Source organism: Boleophthalmus pectinirostris, unplaced genomic scaffold (assembly GCF_026225935.1).
Source record: "Boleophthalmus pectinirostris isolate CB_2022bp ecotype Guang Dong unplaced genomic scaffold, ASM2622593v1 HiC_scaffold_18, whole genome shotgun sequence".
Classification (NCBI taxonomy): Eukaryota; Metazoa; Chordata; class Actinopteri; order Gobiiformes; family Gobiidae; genus Boleophthalmus; species Boleophthalmus pectinirostris.
Window position 1 is genome coordinate 17031952 of NW_026571133.1, and position 26199 is coordinate 17058150.

The 26199-nt window shown below is 38.5% G+C and overlaps 1 protein-coding gene across 1 annotated transcript in view; it reads right to left on the reverse strand.

The window, feature by feature from the left end:
- The window catches only part of tafa5a (TAFA chemokine like family member 5a), a 138878-nt gene that overhangs the window by 57305 nt on the left and 55374 nt on the right, over positions 1 to 26199 (reverse strand). The window contains exon 2 of the mRNA XM_055153946.1: positions 20093 to 20242. Coding sequence (XP_055009921.1) covers positions 20093 to 20242 — 150 coding nt within the window. The remainder of the gene's footprint in view (positions 1 to 20092; positions 20243 to 26199) is intronic.

Below are 26199 nucleotides of genomic sequence, written 5' to 3' on the forward strand. Positions count from 1 at the left end.
ATGTTTTTAATGTTTTATTAAAGCATTTTTTTTTTTCAGTTTTTAGAAGCTATATATTCCTAAATAAGTTTACTTCTTTTTTTATTTACAGAGGTCACATTGACAAAATATCAACCATTTGCAAGTATGTGAGTGATTATATTTTAAAGCAAAGAGGTCAACCATCTAAAATTGAAAACACATTTAAAATGTCCCTCAGTGACCCTATAAGATGATGAAAGATGATAGTGAAACATATGTTATCGTAAACTATAAGGACACACAAACAGCCATGCACGCCATCATTAGATTTTAAGAGTACACACACTAAACAAAACTGCTTTTTTATGATTATTACTATGAAGGTGAACAGACTGTGCAGCTGCCCAAGGGCACAGGAACAGGGAACAATTAGAGGAGAGCCAAGAGTGACCGAAGACATGGGACACCACACTGCAGAGGACACATGCTCCAGTCTGCTTGTAGAAGCATAAAATGCTAATATCAGAATGCAATTATTAGAAATGTAACATATTTAGATTAAAATATTTCACGGTCAATAAAACACACCAAGAATAAATAAAAGAATCCATCACATTGACTGAATATACTGGTGTGTACTTTTCATGAGGATGTTGTGAATCCAATATTCTGACATAAGTGGAAATAGTGAGTCATTATCTTCCTACACAAAACTGCAGGTGGTTACCACCATGATTAAAGAGCTTCTGATTGTGTCTCTGAGCAAACAATAGGGAAACATTTGTCCAAAGGATTTGTCATTTAAACTAAAAACATTTTACTTTTTAACCCCTTTGTCTTTGAAACCGTTTGACAAGGAGGTTTGCAGCTAGACCTCCAACTTCTGATCTCATCAGATTACAGAAGTTAAGCAGCAACAGGCTGGGCCTGGTTAGTAGGGATGGGACTGTTGGGAACACCAGGCTCCACAGTCAGGTGACAGTGGCAAAAAAAAAAAAAAATGTCTTTGGGCACCTAGGCAAGACACTTCACACACATTGCCTAGTACGAATGTTGTGTGTGAGTGAGTGTTGGTGGGGATCGAAGGGGCAGATGGCGCAGATTGGCAGCCTCGCTTCCGTAAGTCTGCCCCAGGACAGCTGTAGCCACAATAGCTTCAATAGTAGCTTACCTCCTCCAGGTATCGCTTCAATAATACACCAATTTGTAAAGTTACTTTGAGCATATGGAAAAGCACTAAGACTAATGCATTATTATTTTTATTATTATAGAGAATGACAGAAAAGTTTTCCATGAGAAAAATTTTAGTACAGCAGACCTGTGTTTTTGTTTGATTGAGAGGTAAGCCTAAACAAAATCCTGTATATCTGGGAAGATGACACATTAATCATTTTCATTGCAGAGTTTGGTAGAGTTGCAGCTAAATAGAGATAACCAACTCTTCACGAGTGAATGAACTGCTGTTTCCTTCCACTTGAACACCCAACGCTGTAGCCATAACAGGTGGAGCTGCTTACACTGTACAGTACACAGCACGCACACACACACGTACACGCACACACACACACGCACACACACTACACACACCACACACACAACACACACACACATTATTAAATAAACTAGTGCTCAGATAAAACTGCCCATCCAGCCAATAAAGTAACATTACCAAAGACTAAACGCGGCAGCGAGACTGAGGCAGTGGCTTAAAATCCCATAGCATTAATGAACAACATCCTTTTTGAAAATGAAGAGGAAACACGGAGCTGCACCTATCAGCACAAGACAGAGAGGGCGCTAACACAACATTGACTACCTAATTATGCATTTTATCATCTCAGTCACAATAGAGTGCGTTCCTTCTTTAGTCGCCCAGTGTAGCCATGCAGCTGTTCTCCTCTGCTTTAATGAGGAAGATAAAGAATAATCACGAGACGCTTATATTTCCATCCTCACACCACAAAATGACTTGCTGCACCGTATATACTCGCCTAATGATACACGGACATGTTGTTTATGGGGCAGCAGAAAGGCCACAAACAATGTACTTTGGTCAAGTCATTAAAATAGGATGGGGATCAAACATCTTGTGCTAATTATATGGTACAACAGCAGGTTATTACTGTCTGCATGTTATGGAAATGTACACAACAAGATGGATACTGTTTCCTGAGCTGCCATATTTCGAACTCTATTTTAATTGGCTTCAATATTGAGTTGGTTATCTATTCAGCAACTTAGAAGTGATTTGTGGAATATTATTGGAAGTGGTAAATAGCGATATATCAGTTTGCACCACCTATTGCCCTTGTTGATATAATACAGCGCAGGCCTTGGAGCTCCAGCTACACATGATTAACTGTACCATAGCCACAATACTGTATATACATTTAATGAACATTTGCATACATACTGTATCTGTTTATATACAGATTTCATTTCAAATACAGATTTGAAATGTATTCATGAGTAATGTTTTTGTTTAATGCCTGTGGATTTCTGCTGAAGGCAAGACCATGCCTTGTAAACACACTGACTATGTTCCTGTGCACACTGAAATCTGATAATAATCTGATTTCTACTTTTAATGTTGTTTAAATGACATGTAAACCACACAATCTGATTAGGTATTCAGATCAAAAAGAAATCAGATGGTTTTGCTGTTTATATATTTTAATAATCTTATAATTTTAATAATTTTATGACAAAAATCTGAAAGTTATGTAACCATACCACTGTCTTCATCCTTCAGGAAATACTTTAACATGTTTAGTTATAACCTGTTGTCAAAATGTTTAAGTTTATTAGCACATCATTGAGAAACAAGAGTTTGATACCTGCCTACTGTCTTACTTGTTTTCATTTCATAACTAACTGAGGCTTGTTGAAATGAATGATGATTTTTTTTTTTTTTTTTCCACATTTGTCCCTAAGTACCCCCTTACAGATTTCTGCACATAGTCCCCCCATGAAGCTAGAAACAGCCCTGATAACATGCCTTAGAAATAACCCATCATTGTCACCTCTCTTTATACTCCCAGCATCCATCCATCTGCACATGCCCATATATAGACATCCATCTACAAACGAAGAGGCCAAGTGTCTGTCTCCCCCAGGGCTCTCAGCTCCAAAGGGGAAGTCTCTGTAATCACGGGCAGATGAAAGATAGTATAAGTGTGATCCAGAGAAGAGTAGAGCACTACGGGGCCCTGACACCCATCATATGGAATCAGCACCTTGTGAGTAATAGGGGTTAAAAAGGGAGTGTACTTTCCCTCTCTTCACCAGATGGGATTTTGTGACTTGGATGGCAGCTTGAAGCCAAAGAGTATGTGACAGAGTGAGTGAACGAATGTGCATGTTTTCTGGCAACTCTTTCAGTCCGCAAATGGCGTTTGGGAGGAGGAAAAAAAGTAGAATTATGATTGGGAACTGGCAAAAGGGAGCGATGAGAGATTGTAGACATATTCTGGGGTTGTACAGGCATAAAATTAGTCAAACAGCTGTGTTTTTATATATTCCAGTTTCAGGACACAACAGCAGTGCTGAGCTTGATTCAGTGATGGTTTGCTACATATTTGAGTAGACACAGATAATACTGCATATGTGCATGTATGTAATGCAGTGCATTAGTTTGTTTCACATCCCCAACTATTAATGACATGAGCTGCAAAGTATCAATAACTAAAATAATAGAGAAAAATATGATGGTTTTATTACTTTCGCTATCCAAAACTCCCACTACAACTACATTTATGTACAGAACTTGATATTACATAAACAAACTGTTCTTTGATTTATTGCATTTTAAGAATTTGTCAAAATAAATATGAGAGATTTAAAATATATTTTCAGCTAGCATTTGGTGATGACTCAAATGTCAATAGAAGGTTGTTGACTTGTGCATTTCCTGCGGTGCTTGTAGGAGTTTGAGAAGTACATTCTGCTTTTCCCAATCTTTTACAATCTTGAGATGTGTATAAAGCAGATAGAACATACACATTATAGCAATTAACTGTAATGAAAGGAGCTGGGAAACTCATTAAACTGTGTGCTTTTAATTCATTTAATTTATCACGTATGCCAACATGCCAATTATCACATTATGCATCACCAAAAAGTATCTATACATAGAACATGCACGTTTTATTTTAGGCAAAAATAAGATTAGCAGATGCCTCGTGTTGTCCTACTCTTTCTGTTATAGGTCAAATAAACATACTTGCTGGCTTGAATTATTTAAAGGTCCTATATTATGCAAAATTGACCCTTGTGAGCTTTTAGCGATGTTATAAAGTTGTTACCTCTTCAAAAACATACCTAGAGTAGCATTTTGTTTCATTCACACATGTTTGAATAACAGCTTATTACTAATCTGTCTACATCTCCAAACTGTAGTAGTTTTGAAGTTAACAGCTATACTGTTTACCTGTAGTTTAGGAGAGATTAACAGTTCCTTGGCTGAAATTATCCAAATAATTCTAGTCAAGGTTTATTGAGGTTAAAAACACAGTGAGCACTTCCTGTGTTACTGCATGACATGGCATTTTTGATAAGGAAGCAACATTAAAGCATGAAGCAGAATATAGAGTAACACAGGCCCTTTAAATGTGGATTTGAATAGAGTTTAAGTACCTAACTGTCAAATTATTATACAACAATGGCATTCTTTGTGTATTAATATTTGAAGAGGGGAAAGTAGCTGCACACATAACTTCTGAAACTACCAAAATATGACGACAATGTGTCTTTATGAAATGTGAGTTGAATCAGTGCACCACGATAAAGACTTTTTGCAAGAACACTCTCACAGTCGACAATTATACATTATTTAGCGCTGTGTTTTTATTATGCCCCATATTTTCACTTTTCAATGAGTTTTTGCGTTGAGTTTGTGTGCAGTTTTTTTTTTCTTTTTTCTTTCTCTTTTTTATTGTTGATCCTCTGCTGCACAAAAGAAGGCTTTGTGGTTTGTGTCTGCTGCTGACAGTAAAAGGGAGAGGAGCAGTGTGTTTGCATGAGCAGAAACAATGTCAGAGTCGAGGAAGAAACTTGATATTAGAGCGAGTGAACCAGAGAGCCAGCAGACAGTGGTGTCCAAGTGCTGTGCTTTTAAAACAACTCGCTTTCAAACCATCACAAAACAGTTATACAAGAACGACCACTACCTTTAAAGGGGCAATGTGTAACTTTTTCTGGTGGAGTCAGTCACCTGCTTGTTTCAGTGGAAATGTTATTCTTTTGCTTGGAATGTTCAACAAGATGGCATGAAAGTTATGGATGTCAAACGGGATAAAACCAGACAAAATTACAGGTCAGTTCTGTGGAAAAGTCACCCCGCTAAGTAAGAATACATGTTTCTCAAGGGCTTGAAAGCAAAAAAAAATATATATATATCTCCCTAATTAATTAAATACAAAAAAGTGTGCACCTTTAATTGGTAAGGGAAAGAATCTAACTAATATTGAGACTTTGCTGTTTGCTTAATTTGCTGGAACACTCCAAAAGGGAAACCCATACGCTGTTAAATACTGTCTGGAGTTGGGGATTGTGTCATCACATCTCAGAATATTCATTTAGCCTAATGTTAAACAAACAGAGATTTAAAGATGCTAATAACTAAGCTTAAATTGTGTTCAAAAGTATTATAGGAGTGGTACATAGCTTCTGGTTTGTAAGTTTATTTTAAAATTGCTGTTTTTGGCAAAGCAGGCTCTCACTATGGAACTTTGGCACATCTGGGCAGTAAATTAAACTTTTTGACTTTCGATCCCGAAGTGTCTTGCAGGGATGCTTCTTCAAACTGCCCAAAAACAATCAGTCATGCAAAGTTGTATTTTAAAGGCAGTTCAAGACTAAGTTATATACATATAGAATGTGAATAATATTCTTTTTTGAGGTGGAAAATCAAAACAGTTACCTTCCTGCCATATCGATGAGAGGTGAGGAGCTGGACTTGAATAGATCATTAGTTTCAAGGCAAGGGAAAAGTGTGTAATATGCGACTTTGGCCTATCGGGGTCGCTCTAAGCTGTAATTATTCATTAATTGCTCCGAGCCTGTAGCCTGCACAGACAGAGCCCCCTGGACAGGCTGTGGGCAGGGGGAACTTTTCTCTTCCAATTAGAGCAGTGAGGTGGAGCAGGTGAGAGCACGGACCATCAGGCACGCCGGCCCGAGCGAGCTGAGTGTGTGTGTTTGTGTATGCGTGTGTGCGTGTAAGTGTGTGTGCGTGTGTGTGTGCAGCGGAGGCGTTTAGAAGGAGCACTGTGGTTTGGAGGGAGTCAAGTCCTAAAGCTGAAGTTAATGTAGGTAGCCAGCAGCATAATAACAGTCAGAGAGAGTCAGATGAAAATGTAACACACTGGGGTATAATGTGAGGGTCTTCAGTATGGATCAGCCTAACTTGCCTAATTAATACTAACAAAGTGTGTTGTCATGGTAACCTGAAAGTTTACTTTGATTTCTGAAAGGGCCTACATTATGGTTATTTACTTTGTTGATTATGTTAAAATGTATCCTCTTAAAAATTCTACCTGAAATTGTGTATTGTTTCATTCGTAGTTTTCATTTTAGGTAGTCTCGCAAGGCTATGGTCCTGATAGTATAAAAAACAAACAAAAAAAATTGCATAGACCCTTTAAATAATAATTTTAAAAAATAGTATGAACCACGTCTTGCATTTTAATAGCCCTTTAAAAGCTTTATTGCTTCTCTCTACACAGATCTTATGTGTTGGCTGCATATTAGCTCCATCAGAATAATTCAGCCGAGGATGGGTCTGTCAGGCCAGTCTTCTTATTGGTGCTTTGGCCTTGAGGACGTCACCACGAATGAACAGCTCTGTAATATTTCAGTTTTATTTCAAGTGGCTACGATGGTGCATTACAGCTAGAGCAGAGCAAGTGAATCCCACAAGCCAACATCAGCTTTTATGGATACTTGAATGTTTTTTTTTTTTTTTTTTTTTTTGTGCTGATTCATGGTTGTGCATTAGAACTGAAGTAGGTCCTTATTTAGTTACACTTGTCAGAATAAACAACTCTGAGTGTGTCAGGAGCAGCAGGAAGTGCTCATAACAAGTTTACATAAGGGGGGGTTTCATGTCATTACCTGTTCTGCTAAAGGGACTAAGGCAACAACAAACCAGCCTCACATCTCTCAGAATCTGAAAAATGAAAGCTGAATGTCTACTTGGTTCATTGATGAAATGTAAATACAAATTGTAACAATGCTTACAATGAAAAAATGAATTACAAACAACAGCAACAATGCCTCAGATTTTTTGTCTCTGGAAAAAAAAAAAAAAATCTAACAACATCTAACACTAACATCACATAAACATCACATATAAACAGACTGCCATCAAGTTTCTTTATTTGTCATTCAAACTTGCAATAGAAACACATAACACAACAGAAATAACATTTGTTCCCCAAGGTTCAGTCATTAAAAGAGATAAGAACAATAAATAAGCAATATTTCCCTCTTGTCCATAGTGTATAAATTAAACTGAATAGTCAACAGCCTTCTAAAACAACAATGTATTTTTTATCTATTGATTTTTTAGTAGGCACTTTTGTAACATGGTTGTATGTTTCTCAAGCACTTTCCAGCGTGAACTTCAGTGGCCTCCTCCTCATTCAGGCCTAATGAATGAGAATGAGAGCGCGAGAAAGAGCTGGATGCACAACAATAAAGCATCAATAACCAGTGACGTTATCAACCACTCTGAACCTGGGCACACCTGGGTCTACTCCATCACTGCACGCTGCAGATTTATGAAGGCGTTGGGCACTGGCAGCAGGGAATGCTGGGTAATTCTGGTTCATTAGTAGAGAGCAAACTGCGTGCTTGAATGCGCTATGGCATCTGTATGAGCTCTATCATCTGGGATATTAAATATTTACAGTCAATGTATGCATATGGTAGTACTCGCGCCCACCACACCACTTATTCATATTTGGAGGCATTAGCATCCATCAGAAGGGGACAAAATAAGGAGAAGCAAATGTTGTGTTCTACTATTTTGTAAATAATTGCAGGATTCTAGTAGAGACGCAGAAGTGGTGCCATTTGGAGGCTGGGCTGACAAAGTGCCACCAATTTGGCTGATTATATAAAGATGATTGTGTCTGGACAGTTTGTTCATCACCAGTGATGGGAAGAATACTTTCACCATGTGTTTAGTTATAGCATACTGAATACCTGCATTAAAATGTATTTTGTAACATATTCTGCATATAAATGACAGGGTAAAGACACAATGTTGTATTAAAAACAGCTTTATATTTGTTTCAACATTTGTTATGCATTTCCTATCACTGATTGGAGAATAAAATATCACACACGCACACTCTATGCAATGTATTCCTTTGATTTTAGAAAAGTAACTGTATTCTGAATACCACAGAATGAAAAGTAACTATACTGGAATAAAGTTACCAATCGCTCACACACCATATTCATACATAGGCAAGGTGTGAGGCCTGTTTTGCCCAAGAAAACAACAACAGCGACCACTGCATCACCTAGGCATATTCTCAGCTATCTTTCATGCTTCCAGTGCTCACCAGCCCCAACCAACCCTGTCTGGCTTCCGAGATCAGACAAGATTGAGCATTTACAATAAATATGGCTGTATGCAGTTTCAAACAAAATTATAAAACGACAAAAAATAGAATATGTACATTGATAAAACATCAACACTTTTTTCCATGTTCAGAAAAATACTATCTACTAGTTAACATATTTTATTGTCACTTTGCTACCCCTCAATTTACAAACTGTTTCAATATAATGCTGATTTCTATGAATTTGATGAAACTCATTAATTCGAAGATTTGTCAATTTGTCGCTGCAATACTCCTATAATACTCCTAATAACATTCATTTCTTAAACTGTGAAGAATTTGAAGCAATTCAGAGTCCACCGGGAGACACCGCACAGAAACATAATGCAAGGTTAATGGATGGAAAACTTAGTGTAACTCTACCACAGTGCAAAACCCAGAGCATGACATTCTGCATTCTCTTTATGCTAATGTGCAGCAGCAGTCAGCTTTTCAGCCCACAGGGAAAAACAGTGGCACTCTTTGTATTAGATTTCTGCTTGTCATAGAGCAAGACGCATCCGGCTCTATTTGTGTCTGTGTGTACTCCCACAAAGGAGCTGTTTTGATAGCAGTCACTCTAGAGGAGCACTTGGCATTAATAAGCAACAAATTCAGCTCCCAAAAAAGAGAAAGTGGGAGAATTTTGTTTCATTTGGGACTCTAGTTGGTTGTCTATGAAGCAGCGACAGTTGGAGGAAGTTAGTAATGTTTCTGATGTTTATAGTGAAAGAAAATAGTGCAAATGAGGAGATGCTCTTATTCAGTGGAGTTTGGGGAGATTTAGAAAAACACATGCTACAAACAATTGTCTGTGGAAAAACGTCTGTGGATCTCAAATCTTTACTTTTCAAATTCAGCCTTATTTGTGCTTTGGCAGGATTCGATCTTACCCATACTACGCACTCAGTAATCAACAGGAAGGAACTCAATAAAAAAATGTCAACAACTTGGTATCTAAGATAAGAATATGTGTGTTTTAATGCAACATCAAATCTGTCTGTTGTCAACTTGAATTTAAAAGCACCATATATCTGTCTCTCTGATTTTTACTGTCTTCATTTAAACAGTTTGCAGTCGACCAAAGTAATTCCTCACTTACCTTATGCAACTACTAGCATGCTAACAGCACATTTACTGATTCTCTAAGAATAAAAACACTTGATGCACACAGTAAGTCTGTGTTAAAGGGACAGGCTGGTACTTTGGACATAGGACCTTATTTCCTAGTTAGTCAGAGTGTTGGAGACGCGTGGAGCAAAATATATAAAATATATAATATATAAAATATTCCATCCAGTCCTTGTATTTGCAGAGGTCGCTGGTGCTAGGCTAGTGCATGTCAATGGCCTAAATGTATTATTAAACCAGACTATAGATGTATATGTCTTTATAGAATAATGTTCAAAATAAAACTAACCTTGTATCGCATGAATCATCGCATGCTGAGGGACTATTTTCTCAGCAGCAGCAGAATTTTACTTTGCCATTGACATGCACTAGCCTAGCACCAGCAACCTCTGCAAATACAAGGACAGGATGGAATATTTAAAAAAAGTGTCTCCACACGTCTCCAACACTCTGGCTCACTAGGAAATGAGGGCCTATGTCCAAAATGATGTCCCTTTTATGCTAAATTATCAAATCATTATGTTGTCAACATTAATTTAAAGGCACTGTTCCTGATTTTTACTCTCTTCAAAACATGAAAAAAGACAACTAGTTCATTTTGAGCAGTTTGCAGTTCTACACCTTATGCAACTACTAACATGCTAACAGCACTTCCTGCACTACCGTGAGATTCATACTGTGACGATATTGTATCATGAGACTTGGATATCGTTACACCCCTACTAGAAACACAAAATAATGTTATTTAAAGCATTTCTCAATCACCCTGATGCATATTATTGTAAGTGCATTCGTCAATTTGGTGTTTGCTTTTCCTTACCATAATTGTACATAATTACGCTTGTCAGAAACATGTACAAAACACAGTCATTTGCTGATTCAACATAGCTCACTACATTCTTCACTATGCTAAACACTACAATCAAAATATATTTAAATTACTGAGAAATTACAATATAAAAGGCTACACTTGTGTCAATTACTAAAAAAAAAAAAAACATATAAAACATTCATTTTGGCTAAAGATATGCACTTTGCCTCAGCACTGAAGTGGATAGAGAGCACCTCAGGGTCTGTCCCATCTGCCGTCTGCTACGCTCTGTCCCAGCTCAGACATACAGTAAGAACAGTCATACGAGGGAACAGGGACACATTAGCCAGTCAATGTTACTTCTGTTTGTAGTTTAGCTTGTAGTTTAGTTCAGTTTTTCTCTTCATTTGGAAGTAAAATCATTCTAAACAACTTCTTTTGAGACAGTGCCAATGCAAAATCTTACAATCTCTAGCTACCATTAAAGGGCTCATATTATGCTATTTTCAGATCTATGTTCTAATGTTTCCTCATCATAAACATACCCAGAGTTGTGTTTTGTTTTATTCGCACTTGTTTAACACAAAACCTGAGTTCTTCTCTCAAACAGAAAACACTCCAGCTTCCAGCTTGTGATGTCATGATGATATAGGAAGTGGTCTACTGTGTTTTTAAACTCCATATACCTTAAAGGGATAGTTCGGGATTTTTGACATAAATCTGTATGTCATCCCCGTGAGCAGTGTCGTGCATCAACACTGACTTGCCCCCGACAGCGTCCGGTGAGCCGAGATACTGGCTGTTTTCGGTGCTGACGAAAGTAGTCCGGCAAGTTGGCTGGGGACATTATAATAAAGCGTTTTTCTTCTCAAAACAATATGTGTGCAAAAGAGTGATACATTTGCATCACAAAACCATCGTCGCCTAAAAAGTCATACCTCATAATCGCTTGGCACTATTTTCTTTCTGTTCGTATCACTGTGCGCTGCCGCCAGGTGACAGCCACGCACTGATCCATCACTTTCTGCAGTTGTTCGGCAGTGTTTATATGCGCAGACCGCCGCGACGCGAGAGAGCTAACATGAGAGCTAGAGCGATAAGTATATAAGCTTGTATAAGATACATAAGAATATATCTAAAAAATGGTGCGAACTCTTGATTATCCAGGCTGTAACAACAAAAATCTGGCTGAATCTCCACACACATTTCATCGTTTTCCTGTCACGGACTTTGCGCTGAGGAAACTTTGGCTTCTTGCCTTAGGTTTCAATGTGGAAACCAAACCAGGTAAGAACGAAGAAGTGCTGCTATGTTTACAAGAGGACAGGCTCAAGAATCAGCTACTAACCCTGTGTGCAGTAAATCACTCAGTGTCATATCACCAGTGAAGCTTCTACAAAATGTAACGTTATAAGTCGACTGTTATTACTATTGTAAATGTCACGTACACTGTTGGCAGCAGCTTCGTGGACGTGTGGATGATTCGGTTTCTATTAGTAGTCCATGCTTCAGTCACAGTGTAGGCTCTATGTTCGCTGTATACAAGTTTGTAAATGACGTGATGGTGATTGTCGCTCACTCGGTCTCTCACGGCTCCAACTGTGGCTCCAGATTCAACTTGTACCACTTCTCTGTCTCTCTTCTCTCTCTGGCCGTTCTAACTCCATCTGGCGAAATTCAGCATCAGTATATTCAGGTTCACAAAGATTTCCCCTTGGCTTTGTGGTAAAGGCAAAGTCTTTATTGTCGGTGTCGTAATCAGACAAGTTGTCGCTAACCTTCCAAGCAGTAAACACAGTGAACCAGGCGCGGCTGTCACCCGGCGGCCGCACGCAGTGATACGAATGGAAAGAAAATAGTGCCAAGCGATTATGAGGTCTGACTTTTTAGGCGACGATGGTTTTGTGATGCAAATGTATCTCTCTTTTGAACACATATTGTTTTGAGAAGAAAAACGCTTTATTACACTGCCCCCTGCCAACTTGCCGAACTACTTTCGTCAGCACCGAAAACGGCCAGTATCTCGGCTCACCGGACGCAGTAAGTCAGTATTGATGCTCTGCTGGGGTGCCATACAGATTTATGCCAAAAATCCTGAACTATCCCTTTAACTAGAGTCATTTGGATCGTTTCAGGACTGGAATTGCCAATCTCGACTGAACTAAAGGTAAGAGGTAGGTGTTAAATTGAAGGTCGAAAAAAACATTTAGAGCTTTGAAGATGTAGATAGACTAATTATAAAGCATTACTCAGAAACATTTGTGAAGTAAACAAAACACAAATCCAGATATGTTTTTGATGAGGTAACAACATTACAACATGGTTTTAAAGCTCTATTGCATTTAGCGTGTAGTGTGTGTCTCCCTCTCTTTGCTTTGCTCCCTGGATCAAATCAAAACATGGGGCTGATGTAATGTGATGGGAGCTCTGGTTTAACAGCCCTAAGACAGTACGGGCTCACAGTCTGATTCACTGCTCTGTGTGTGAGCTACACAGACAAGTAAATATTGGATCATCGTAATTTCTCTTTAGACGTTGAATTGGCAGCAGCTGTTTTAAGCAGCGTCACATGACAGCAACTCTTGATTTATTGCTTTATAACGGAAAATAAGATGCAAATAGGAGTACTACACATCCAACAACATCCATGCTAAGCCAACATTTTTATATGTTATTCTGCCAAAAACTGAAGCAACTAAGTGGACACAAATTGGAAATATGTACTTGATAATAGCATAGACAGTCCTGATGCAACAACCAGGCTTATTTCCTGCAGCCCAAATTGCTTTCACCAGAACGTATCAAACATAATAGTCTATCCAGACACGTACTGAACACTGCAGTAAAATATGACAAAAAATACTAGCAATTTACAAATTCAAGTATTGTTTTACTAAAAAACAACACCAGAATAAAGACTAACATTTCAACACTCCTTTAATCCCAGTCAATCATATGTAGACTTAAAGGCTTACTATGGAACTTTTCTGATAGGGGCTCTACCTCCTGCTTGTGTCCATGATGGAAAATGTTATTGTTTTGTTTGAAATGTTTCACGGTATGACATTAAATAAATAAATAAAAATCTTCCACTTATTTATTTACTCAGAAATACCTTGAAAAATGTGCTTTAATGTGAGTGGTCTTGCTTCCCCACAGATCTGACCTGTAACTTGGCCTGGTGCTATCACCTGCTTGTAGGCCTGCCACGATAAATATTATACTGACTTATCATTCCATATATGAAAGCTAAAAATATATATACAAATAATATATTGTGTTTACAGTTTGCAATACTGGGACATTGTTGGTTATTTTGGGCAATTTTATAAGATCGGTGCTGTAAAAGATTGAATTAATCACTTGCATGACTCATTACAGATGCAAACTAAGCACTAAAGTGTCTCATTTGCTGTTTATTTATTGCAGATCATGATTTTTCCTTTTGCAATATTGTATATTTAGATTAGGTTTGTGGTTTAAAACTGTTTTGCTTTTGTTTGTTTGTTTGTTTGTTTGTTTTAGGGGCATAAATTAGTTTAAGTTTTAACATTTATAATCTATATTTACTTCAGTAATATATTGCACTTCAAACCATAATATCGTGACATGCCTTCCTACTTGTCTCCATGGAGATATACAAGCTCAGTGCCATACTGTGAAACATTACACTACAAACAAAGCAATAACATCCCCACAAAGACTTGCAGATTGTGTACCCCCCACCAGAAAAGTTACACAGTGAACCTTTAACTGTTTGGATACTGTTTTTCCCATGTAGCTCCAATGACCATAGGGCTAATCCGCAGTAGCACAGCGCCCCAGTCCCTTTAGGGGAGAGAGGCCATCGCTCAGCCTTTGATCAATGTCGGCATCAAAGCTACAGAACCCCACAAACACATACACCTCGGGCTAGGACTACCCACTGAGCGATTGCTACAGCCAATGCTATACTGCCCCGACCCTGCACAAGAATCCCCAGTCGCCATTACTTATATGGGAGCTGGTCATTTCACTGTGCTACTCTGTCTGAGTCTCTTACCCCCTAATGCAAATCAATACCAGCTCTTAAAGTCATCAAGTGCAGAGGTAAAGAGGCCTGAGAGCATAGAATTAGAGCTGGTAGAGGGGCTGCTTATGCCAGAGAGAGAGACGATTTACTCTGAGGAAAGCCAAAGATGAGACCAGAGCTAATGCTTCGCTGCAGTTTGAATGGTGGTGCGCTCAAGAGGGTTATTTTGTATATTTATATGAGTGAAGAGGACGCAGTGATACAGTTTTGTGTCTGCACTTAAAGGTATCACAAGTGGGAAGTAACACACTGGATGTAGGATTCATGCAGTATAAGTATTTTTTAGTTGATCTACTTATATTGTATATTTAAAGGTCATATATGTTTTGTTTTTGTTTCATTCACACATGTTTGAGTAGTCCTTTAGGCTGTCTGCATCTCCAAAGTTTAAAATTCAATGTTCCAGTTTGTTCAGAAGAGAGTTGGCATTTCCAGGGCTGAAATCACCCAATAATTCTACTGAAGGTGTATAGTGCGCTTGTATTACCGCATGACATAACAAGGTAGAAGAGAGTGTTTTCTGTTTGAGAAAAAACTCAGCCTAAAAATGCAGGATTTGAGTGTTAAACATGTGTGAATGAAACAAAACACAACTCCAGGTATGTTTGTAATGAGCAGTGTTGGGAGTAACGCGTTATAAAAGTAACGAATTACAGTAATGCATTACTTTTTGCTGTAACGCAGTAATGTAAGGCATTACAGGGGAAAAAATAGTAATATTTTACTCGGTACAAATGTGAGTAACGCGCGTTACAATGTTTTTTTTTTTTTTTTTACCTGGATTGAAGTGTTGTTTTTTTCTTCATACAAATTCGCTAAAATCACCTCGATATCAGCAGCGGTGAAACGCCGGAGATGCGCCCTCATAGACCTTCAGGTAACCGCGGGCGAAAGGACTGACAAAGAACTCCACGCTGTTTAGACCTGGTTTAGACCTGGGTCAGTTCTGGTTTAGACCTGGTTTACACTCGTCCCTCCCTCTATCGCAGTTCACTTTTCGCGGTCTCGCAGATTTTTTTTGTGTGTGCAATTTTGCATGCCTTTTTTTTTTTTTTTTTACATTGTATGAATGTGTAATGCGTTCCTCCCGCTGCGTCCTGACTGGCCAAGGGACTCCTGTCTCCTTTACAGTACAGTACAGAATGTGTTCAGCTGCCAAATTTAAATACATGTTCAATCTCTAGCAGTGTGATTCTGAAGTGCTGTATGTCTGCAAGTTTTCTCCCCGACGAAAACCCACAACGTCGACGAAACGTTCTGCACCGACAAAGGCTCCTGCGCTCGCACCCAAAAGGCAGAGGAAGATGCAAACCATCACACAAAAAGTTGGACTTCTGGACACGCTGAAGGAAGGTAGAAGTTACGCGCTGTAACAGACTCTTGCACCGGCTCGGGTACCTGCAAATAGTTGCTGAAATCAGGGCCACGAGCCCGAGCAGCAGGGTCCATAAAGAGCGATCGGGTGACAGCCGCTCTTACCTCCGTGAGGTGCGGAGCAGAGCCGCTCCTTTCTCCTGCGGTCACCTTCGAGCCCGTCCCTACAGTGAGTCCTGTTTTAGTCCTGGTTCAGCTCTGGTTTAGTCCTGGTTTAGACCTGGTTTAGTCCTGGTTCAGTCCATATACAGTGCAAAAGTTATTTTGGTGAGAGTAACTTAAAGTAATGCAATAGTAATGTAATGCCTTACATTTTAAATGCAGTAATATTGTAATGTAACGAATTACTTTGAAATGACAGTAATAGGTAATAAATAATGCATTACAGTTTCAAAGTAACTTGCCCAACAGTGGTAATGAGGACACATAACAGAGATCAGAAAATAGCATGATATGGACCTATTAAAGTTGTTCATAAAGGCAATATTTCATGTAGTTTTTGAGTAATTCAATAGTTAGATTCTACAATTAGATGATGTACAGTATGTGTTTTTACTGTATACCTGTCCAGAAATTTCTTTTCTGACTTAACAATCACTGCAGGTTTTTTCAACATTTTCATTCTGGATGTGAACACAGACATTCAACAAAACCCCCAAATTGCACAGAAGTTGATCTTTATCATATACATTTTCACATTCATAAAGTGAAGGAAGGGCAGTTTTTCTTGCATTGAAAAAGCATAGTGGCTCAAATTCTGCTGCATGTCTTGTGTGTATTTTATTTCTGGCTCATAGAATGAATATAACTCTCTTTTAAGTGTGAATATGGGTTCCGCTCAGAGGCAGTGGCTCTAAACCTGCAGATAAGCAGAGCCCTCCTCACAAAGCCCATATCTTGCCCACACAAATGCCAAACAGCTCTTTTAGACCCACACTGTGATGAATGCCATTCGATACAATCCGATACAGTGGATTTACATCAATAGGTCTCATAGAAGATGGAGTTACATGTATAAGATCAGATTCGAGTTCAAAAAATCATGACATTTGTTGGTAGATGGCTCTTTACCACATCAATGGACCACTGACCTACACTTTATTTATTGGTACATTTTCTCTGAAGCAGGGCTATAATAATTTAAAGGCCATCATACACTTGTTTCTGATCTATTTAATAATGCTGTTTCCTCATTAAAACATGTCTGGATTTGTGTTTTGTTTCATTTACACACAATTAGCACACAACTATTTAGGCAGAGATTTTTTCTCAAACAGAAATGATGTCATGTGTTAATATAGGAAGTGCTCCACTGTATTTTTGAACCTGAACTGACGGTAAAAAGGTAGATTTCATATAGTGGTAGTTTTCATGTTAACATCATAAGGTGGAACAGAACATTTTGAGCTTTGCAAATGTAGACAGACTAATAATAAAAGGTTTCTCATACATGTGTGAATGAAACAAAACACAACTCCAGGAATGTTTTTAACGAGGTAACAATATTCTAACATGGCTTAAAGCTCACAAGAGTCAATTTTACGTAATTTAGTTTGAATCCCTTGTCCTAAAAATACACCTGGGTGCTGCTGTCTTTTTAGCCATTACCTACACCTACTTTTGGGGACAAATGACAAGCTCCTGATGAGCCTCTGCCAGAAGTGTCAGAGTAGAAATGTGTGAAAAGTGGTGTTAGCCTACTTTATGACCGGATAGGTATTTGGTGAAGCTAAAAAACCAGACTAGGGGATATAGTACCACTGATACCACTATTATAAAGTAATAATAGTGAAACTAAAAATAAACCATATTTATTTCATTTCTCTATTACTATATTTTTTTGTAGATTACAGTTTGCAGCATGTGTTGTAAACCTTGTATTAATCAGAAGGAAATTGTAAATCTTCAGGGAACAATGTTTAGTGATCTGGCCATTGATTTGGCAGAAGTGCATCTATGTATATATATATTTTTTCTTTTCTATAAGCTCCGCCATGTTTGCTTTATTAAGAATAGATTGTGATTGGTTAATGTGGATGTGTTGAAGCGTTTTTGAGTGTCATATAAGCGTTATATATAAATATGTAATCATAACTGAGTTAGCTATGATTATGACTATTAGCATCTGGTCCCAGACTGTATGTTTTTGTAATGAATAGGGAAAGTGTAGCATTGATGGGCCAGGGTACAAATACATTTGCATAATATTCTGGTAAAAAAATAAAATAAAATTTACGCAGTCCATGCAAGAAGTGGACTGGACATTGTTTATCTGTGGCTTTGTTTACATTCATACCAAAAATATTATCATCTGATTTTAATATATATTAATATTATTGAAATGAGATGCAAACCACACAATCAGAGGGACCATGATCAATAAGAAACCAGATGATTTTGCAGTTTACATGTAATTTTTTTTGTTTTATAACAAAAAAATCTCACAATAATGAGATTTTGAGTATGCAGGAGCCAGTGTTTTTTTTTTCTTTTTCTGAGAACTGTGCAGTAACTTGTTACAACTGTGTTAAAAATAAAACTGTGAATTCTCTGCTTGACACAATGTCCCTGAGTGCGTCGAGTGCTCCACATTTAAAAGACAGATCTTGTTTTTCTGAAGTGGCTTTTTCAAGTGTCAAGCCTGTGTTTTTGGGTCAGTTACAGATCTTAATTTAATTACATAAAACATTTTACCTCAAAATTTTTCTTTGTCATTATATTTTATTATAATAACATCACAATTCAGTGACTCTATAAAAGACATTCATCAAGATCAAGGAGTGATCTTTTCTTACATTCAGTTATCTCATTCAGCTTTAAAAAGTACTCAGTGTTTGATTTACCATACACCCCTAATAGTTTAGCTTGTCATACAGTCATGATGCAACACAAAATCTGATTGGCATATGAACTTTTGCTTCTAGGTTTGCTGTTCTGCCCTGTTGGTATGCATTGTAAACACCATAACAAGATTTGTGCTTATCAAAGGAAATAAATATCCATGTTACTAACACAGATATTTCCAGTCTAAAAATCTGCCTTTGGTAAATAAGAGCTCCTCATTTGATGAAAGCCTGCCTAAGCCCTGGTGCTGCTGGTGGGATTATGGGCCCCCCACAGCCACATGTTGAAATGACTCAGTGTAAATTGGTTTGGTTTGGGCTTTACAGGCAGCACAAAGCAGCGCTGTGATCCAGCCCGCTCCACACTGTAGGCTGATCCACCTTAAGCCTGAGCTTAAAACCAGGCTGACCCAAAGAGCCCCCAAACCATTAACACCAGTCAGCCCCCAGAGATGGCTTCATTTGCCCACAACTGGCCCACTTCAAATGTCAAGATTTATGCAAGGCTCTAACTATTTTAATTAAACCACTTAATTAAATGCAGTTTGGTAGCATTTAAGTCAGAATGGTGGTGAGTCTGGCTTAAAGGTGCACTGTGTAGCTTTTCCGGTGGAAGGCACTTCACCTTTGAGATGTTATTGCATTCCCTGAGATGTTACACAGAATAGCATTGAATTTTTTACACCATGGACATAAGCCGACAATGCCACCAAGGCCAAATAACTTATCAGATCTGCTAAGAGGCCTATTTTCTCATAGCAAGAATGCATGTTTTTAAAGATTATAAAATATATATTTGCAGAGTTTAAAGCCATTTTGTATAACATTCCAGGCAACGCAGTCAGATCTCAGACCCTCCACCTGAAAAGCTGCATAGTGCACCTTTAGAGAATGGATACAGTGGGGACAGCTGATGTTGGCCAATAGAGGATGGAGTAGTTTTAGTCATCATGAACTCCCATAAAATCTTAAATTTTAAGTCTTAAATTTTTCTTTTTCCTCCCCTACAATTTATAATTTCAAATAGGAAATAAAAAGCAATCTATATGATGTTGATGTACATACTGTACTTAATTATTGGTATTTTATTTATTTATTTTTTTACAACTACAAAACAGCAAAATACCAAATTCTAAATGAGACCCGTTTCCAACATTCCAATAATGAGTGCACACAGTCCCCCATAACGGACTGTGCTCACTTAGCCAAACTCTCAGCTCACAGCTCGCAGCTCAACACCCATCCATCCCTTTTACCCCCTTAACCCCTCAGCTCCTCGCCCTCTTACCGTCCACGCAGGCTGGTCTGGCTCTCGTGGTCCCTGCGATCTGGCCCTTCTTGCAGGCGCAGCGGGCGGTCTGCCTGGCGATGGTCCTCCGGGGCTGGCTGCTGTCCCGGTCCAGTGTCACTATCTCACATGTGCCCGCTGCCAGCTGGCCTGCAAACAACACAGCACCACACGACGAGAGGTCAGAGGGGCGCTAAGATAGACGCGCTTGAATGTCACTTGTGTTTTTAGTCATGGTTACAAGCGCCGCAATATATCAAAATCAAATCTAAATCACAGTTTGAGTAATTGAGCGATTATTTATTTAGTGTTTGCCAACCAGGGGTAAAGGGACCTCTTGGGGTACCCAGCCATTTACTGGAGGGTAAATAGAATGGTTTCAGATTAAAAAGGTGAAGCTTAAACTGTAAAGGCTGTAAACTAAAGTTCTTTGTATCAAATTTGATATCCTTTAGACCGGGGTGTCAAACATACGGCCCGGGGGCCAGATCCGGCCCTCCAGGACCTTTAATCTGGCCCTCGGCTGATTTTCTACTAAAATATGTTAACTATATTTTCTATTAAAATATTGGTAATTTTCTGCACCGCTTAACATAGCTGCATCTCCAGAGCCTCTGTGCGTGGCCCCTCCCATCAGAGCAGCACAAATGAAGACTTGTCTCTTTCCAAACGCTCTTAAAGGACGATCTTTTTAACTGTTGACCGTGGCACCTTCATCAACAAAATTTCAAAAATGAGAAAAGTGGACGTCGAGTGCAGGATTTTCCAAGAAAAACTGACTTATTCCTATTTGTATACAAGTTCATGTTAAAACATTGTGTTGAAATTGCATTTTCTTAAAGTTTCAGGTTGTTCATTATATTATAATATTTTGTAAAAGAAAGAGTTCATCAATTAAAAAAGATTTCTGTAATAGATTTGCATTTCTCTGCACAAACATTTGAACTTATTGCTGTTTTTGAGGCATATATGCCATGAGTTTTCTGATCCAAATAATTGGCAACACTGTAGTTAATATTTATTTGTCTTTGGAGTGTAAAAGAAAACTCAAGAGGTACTCGACACAAAAAAGGTTGAGAACTACTTATTTTGATGATGTACTCTGCAAAGAGCAAAATATCTGGTCTTTTTGATTGAAAATCTTTTTTACCTCTAGTTCAGACCTCTACAAACATGTTCTGAAATGTATTGGATTCTTGTATTAGTTTATCAGTTCATATTTCAGTCTTCTCTCAAATGTTAATGTTCCTGGTATTGTTTGCAACATGCACTGGGAATATTTAAACATTTATTCAAATCTATCTATCACAATAAAAATGTTTTCCCGAAAATTGTGCAGCCATAATCCATCCTTTTTGTATTGAGAAAATGCTGTGTATTGGGATAATGGGGAAAAGAGAAAAGACTTATCCTGAAATACAATGCCAAGCCGGTTTTTCAGCATGATGTCACTGCAAGGTATCAATTTTTATTTACTTTTATTTATTTTTTCCCAAAGAGCAAATAAAATCAGGTGGTAAAACCAAATTCAGTGCAAGTGTGACTGATGCTCCTGATAATGGATCCTTGCACCCTCTGTCCCCTGCACTGTGAGCACGGTCTGTACCTGTGCTTAATTCACTTCGGCGACAGTTGAGACAGTGTATAATTAAAGCTGGACTGAGCACATTTAGCAGAGGGCCCTGTAGGAGGCAGCGCAGCTCACAGGTGAATCCGAGTGTGTGAAATTACCTTTACACTGTGGCTACCTAAAGACTTAAGGGCCCAGTCTTATTAGCACGCACCACTCTGAAGGTAATGCTTCACTTAGCTACAAGCCGAATACTGATTAACTTTATAATTGCAGACTGGCCCCCCGTCAGGAGCACCTCAGCGCCCTCTCCACCTGCATGTTTTCAATCAGCTGACCCCTGGCCTGTAGCCGGACCCTTGCTGCTCACAAATTAGCCCGGGTGAGAGAGTATGGGCCTCTGGGTGCTGTCCTGTGGAGGTTTATCTGCGGGTGATTGTGATTGGCGTGAGGAGCGGGAGTGTGATTAAATCTGGACTGGAGCGCTGGACATTGAGGTGGCCGCCACTTAATGAACTGAGCGGTGAGAGGTCACACCAGGGGTAATGGGGATCTATCAGGACTCATATACAGGCATCTGCCATGGACACTAACACTGTTTACACTCACATCATGCACTCAGAGGGCTTTGTTTGAAGGCTTTTTTTTTTTTTTCAGTTTGAGAGTTCTCATCCGACTTTATAGACACATTGAAATTTGAATTAAGTGCTTTTTAGTGGTAGAAATAAATAAACACTCCAGACTTAAAATTGATATTAAATAGGCTTTAACTGTTTCAACATATTTGGATAATGGGTATTGGAATTTCAGTTTCAGTCATTCTATAATGCTCATTAGAGTTGAAGGTGCACTGTGTAACTTTAGAGGTAGTGGGTCCACAAACTGTATCTATGGAGATGTTATTGCTTTTGGCTGGTATGGTAAATAACTTATGTATCTCCACGTAGACGTCACTAGGCCAAGTCAAAGGGCAAAACTATGAAAAGGTGACTCCAGTAACCCCAAAAATGCATGTTTTCAGGTATATTTTCTGTATAATGACATAAACGATTAATAGATGTTGATTCCTATACTGTCTAGTATTACAGGTAAAGTAATAACAAGTAGGTGACAGACCAGAAATGTTACCCAGTGCACCTTGAAGGAACAAGCCACATTTTCAATATAAACAAATATGGTTAAGTCACAGATGAAGCATAATCTGTGTAACATTCGTTCATTTGTTTTTCAAAATAAAACCAAAAGTAAGAAAACGAAGAAAAAAAAAAGTTTTCTTCATTATATGTCTCCGAAACCAAAATGAAAAAATGGATAATGATTCGTTTTTGTCAGTTTTGAATTTTGTGTTTAAATGAATAATGGAAAAAACAGATAACGGCAGTTTCTGTGACTTAAACTGCGATGCTGGACTGAACAAGGACTGAACCAGGACTAAAACACGACTAAACTGGTCTCAGTCCTAGTCTGGTCCCTGTCTCAGTCCTGGTCACCCGACAGTCTCTGCGGGTGCACCTCAGGGCGCATCCCGACACTCAGGATTGGTTTAGTCCTGGTTTAGACCTGGTCTAGTCCTGTTTTAGTCTTGTTTTAGTCCTGGTTCAGTCCATTATTTATTTAAACACAAAAATTAAAACTGAAAAAACTTTAATTTTCGTTCTGGAGACAGATAATGAAGTACTGTATATTACCTCCAACCCTATCAAAAAACGACTGCGCCCCCCGCAATCCACAGTGCCCTATACACGAATCCACTCGGGTGTCCCATTATGACTTCAGTAAACTACAAAGCCACACCACCAGCGGCACACATAAACACACACGGAGCAGACAGTGACCGCGCAGCGAAACACACCCAAAGACACACTCATCACTCCCCACAGTCGAGGAACGGAACGGAGGAACGAACTGAAAAAACGAGTGTGATGTGCCACTCTGAGCCACAACTGAACAACTGAGTCACTGCAAATATGTCAACATTCCAGCGGTCCCAGACAGCACCCTCCCTACGTGCCACAGTTGAACAAAGCCCAGAGTCACTGACAAAGTCCAACTGACCCATCCAACTGTTGTGTTTTTTAAAGTCCGGTGCGGTTTATTTGTGAAAAAAGTTCGAAGATAAACCATTTCATAACAGTGTGCTTTATAATCCAGAGTGCCTAATAGCCCGTAAAATACGGTAAATAGTTGTTTTTTTTTTTTTTTCTTATTTTTCGTTTTATTTTGAAAAACGAATGAATGAATGACACACAGATTAAACATGACCCCTTTATAGAAACCAATGTTGTATCTGAATATGATAACAGCTTTAACTCTTAGCATAAGTTAAGTGACATTAAGGTCTCTAATGAAGGGTCTGGCTATTAAATATATAGTGCTAACACTTAATCCAATTTAATGCAATCAAGTCATTAAGGTGAGATTTCCTCCTTACATTAGTATTTCTTCTCTATTATGTCATACATTACATTACAATATAAATGAAATATATGCCAAGTGCCAACACCAAAAGTTATCTAAAGGTGAATAATGTGACTTTTCTGGTGTCTGTCTATCTATCATTCTAGATGTATGGAAAGTAAGGATGGGCATTTGATGAAATTTTCTTAAACGATCGTCGGAAGAATTAACGATCGATTATCAATTAATCGTTAACGTTTTTATATTAAAATGATCATCATTATTATTACTATCTGCACTACTAATCTGCATAAATAAATTCAACTTTACAACATATAACCCGTAACGACTTTAGATCCACATCAGCCGTTTGACATTATAATGTGTTTAATTCAGTTTTGCACAACTCTCACAGAAACGAAACTTAAAACCGCATCGCTAATTTGCATAAACTAAGCGAAGATAAAAATACAGCTCTTGTGTCGCTGATGCGGTCAACTTCTGTCGGATTAAAAGACACGACTCAGTGGAATACAGGTTAGTGTGACCATATTTGCTTTTGTCAAAACCAGGACACCGTACGGGGGGAGGGAGGTGGAGCCTTGTCATCGACATTGCGCGACTCTCACCTGGTAAAACTTTTTCACACTGGACACCGAAACATATGTGCTGCTTTATACACTGTGCACATGGATTCACACTTGTCCCAAATGGAATGGAAAACATGGAATTTCTTGTACAAGTCATCGTTGCACATCGTTCGCATTTGCACTTCAGTACGTTGCAGGCTGACCGACTGTTTGTGTTTGCTCGCTCCTTCTGAGTGCAGAGAGCTACATGTACGGACCCCTGTTTGGTCACGCTACGCACAGCAACCTACATTCGGTTTGTCGATTAAAATGAAATCAATTATCGATTAATCGACTAATCATGCCCATCCCTAATGGAAAGCTGTATTTTGAGAAGTATTTTTGATCAATAACAAATATGTTATTCAATAAACACATGACAGTTGTGTATTTGACATAATGTGGAAAATGAAGACAAGCAGATGACCCAAAAAAACACCAATAACACATCAGAGAAAATATCTTTATTATAGACTATAATCACTTTCAGACTATTCTACCTATCTCACATTATTTAAGTTTATTTTTCCCTTACATCATTGTAACTAAGGCCCCTGCCCTTCATTTGGCCCCTTCCAGCATATAAACCCAACCAACAACATGCCATGGGTCTGTTTGTATCTGTGCATCCCTTCTCTCCTCCTCCACGCGTCTTAAACTTGAAACTTCCTGGTTGACTTCCATCTTTTTGCCAGTTCTTCAGCTGCAGCTCACAGACTGTTTAGATGTCTTCTGTAATGGAGGAGATCAGTGTAGCGCTGAGCTAGCATGTGTGAACGTTAACAAGCTCAAAGTTGACACCCGCTCCCTCTGTTGTTCCTCTTTCTCTTGTCGCTGGAGCTTGCTAATTGCCTAGGTGTTATCATACACTGTCATAACTGCAGCTTCAGGCCTTTAATTTAACGTCTCCAAATATATATTGTCGTCTATTGATCTCTGGTGGTTTGTTTATGAAGCTGGTGTGGAAAAGTCTGATATTAAAAGTAATGAGAGGGAAAATAAACAATAGATGTGGCTTCAAAAGTGTCTCATTTTTAATGCGATGAGGTTCTTTGACTCTTAATTGTTGTCTCTGTCAAAACAGTGCAGTAATTGGAGCTCCAGCCTTTAGCAGAAGGACCACTATAATGTTTTATCTTGCCAAAAATATTTTCTGAAATTGACTAGCAGCAAAATGATCAATGAGCAAAAAAATATGGAAAGCATATTTTACATATTTTTGTCTTTTAAAGGACCCACATGACACCATTTTCAGATCTGTTTTATGTTGTATGCTTATGTTGTTTCTTCGATCAAAACAGACTTGGAGTTGTTTTTTGTTTCATTCACACGTGTTTAACACACAAACCCTACAGGCTGAGTTTTTCCCTCAAACAGAAAACACCTTGTGATGTCATGGATAATACAGGAAGTGCCCCACTGTGTTTTTAAACTCCAAACACGTTCACTAGAATCATTTGGATAATTTCAGCACTGGAATTGCCAATCTCTACTAAACAAATGGTAAAAGG